General features: G+C 37.8%; 1 protein-coding gene across 1 annotated transcript in view; it reads left to right on the forward strand.

Annotated features, from left to right (window-relative positions):
- Positions 1-1411, forward strand: part of cep120 (centrosomal protein 120) — a 37112-nt gene extending 35701 nt beyond the window's left edge. Inside the window, exon 20 of the mRNA XM_016507575.1 lies at positions 1003-1411. Coding sequence (XP_016363061.1) covers positions 1003-1201 — 199 coding nt within the window. The 3' untranslated portion in view covers positions 1202-1411. The remainder of the gene's footprint in view (positions 1-1002) is intronic.

Consider the following 1411-nt stretch of genomic DNA (forward strand, 5'->3'; position numbering starts at 1 on the left):
TATAAATATAGTCATAATAAAGCCTGTTTTTCACTTAGTTCTATTCGTATTACTAAAACATACTTGTCACACAGATTACTTGATTTGCAAAATAATCGTTAGTTAAGCCCTAGATGTGTTAAAACATTTCAAAATATAACTGCATTGTTCTACTTTTTGTAATTAAAAGACAAATATTTTGTCATTCAAATATTTCTTAAAGTATTAAAACATTGTCTCGTTCTATTGAACCAAGTATATGCATTTTGTCTCATCTCGTGAGCTAAGTTTATTGTCACACCCCTAGTGTCGATAAGCGGTGATATAGCTCATAATTTTCCAAGTGTATGATATAGCCTAGCTTTCATTCTTCAGGTCAATCATATACTCGTGAAAAAAAAAATCAGTTTGAATATTTCCAAGTGTATGATATAGCTTTCATTCTTCAGGTCAATCATATACTCGTGGAAAAATAATCAGTTTGAATAAGGAAAGCGATAACTTTGGCATAGTATCTTTTCAAATGTTAAAGTTGCCACAGTCATTGCATTCTTTGCATGTGCTGCACTTTATTTGTACCATTTGTTTTATTAGTTTATACATTAGAATGTGAAAGACAATAACAATATTTTTTGATAAGTGATAAGTGAGATCTGATTTTAGTCCTTGAAAACCAAAAGAGTAGTACTTGAAAAGTCCTTGAAAGTCCTGGATTTTTTTTTTTTTTTTGCTCTAACTCTTGTAAAGTTCATGGCCATTTTTGCTGTATTACAACCTAATTTAAAAAACTTATCCGTTTGTCTACCATGTACCAATACATATAATTCATCCGAGGTTTTTTGACTCTGTTGACGTTGTAAGTGTCAGAATGTCAATGTTTCAGCAGTTCTGTCTCATTTGCTCTCATTATATTGTTTTTACGAGCTGCTCTGTAGAGATTGACATCAGATGTTTAAAGTCCGTGTAAAGCAATATTAAATGTGTTTGGACTTTAAATCAAGCCTGTTTGATTGACTGTGTCAGGCTGAAGCCGCAGGAGGAGCCGCGCAGCTGGAGGGACACGGCACACGCGTGTGCGAGCGAGAGCGCCGACGAACACGTGACACGTCTGCTGGAGGAGAGAGACACGCTGCTGCGCACCGGCGTCTACACGCATGACGACAGGATCATCTCTGAGCTCGACCGGCAGATCCAGCAGGCCATGAGCCACAGAAACACGTGACACGCGGGGCATCAGCGCACCAGTTCACTTCCATGATGTAGATGTGTGGTTTCAGCAGGTGGCGCTGCTTCTCAATAAATCACTGCAGGATTATTAACACTTCAGAGATTCATAAGCCTTTTTATGTGACTGTTTATAGTTTGAGTGTGTTTGACTGTGTGTGTGTGTGTGTGTGTGTGTGTGTGTGTTTGTGAGAGAGAGAGAGTAGTG

The sequence above is a fragment of the Sinocyclocheilus anshuiensis genome, unplaced genomic scaffold, assembly GCF_001515605.1.
Source record: "Sinocyclocheilus anshuiensis isolate Anshui unplaced genomic scaffold, SAMN03320099.WGS_v1.1 scaffold1614, whole genome shotgun sequence".
Lineage (NCBI taxonomy): Eukaryota > Metazoa > Chordata > Actinopteri > Cypriniformes > Cyprinidae > Sinocyclocheilus > Sinocyclocheilus anshuiensis.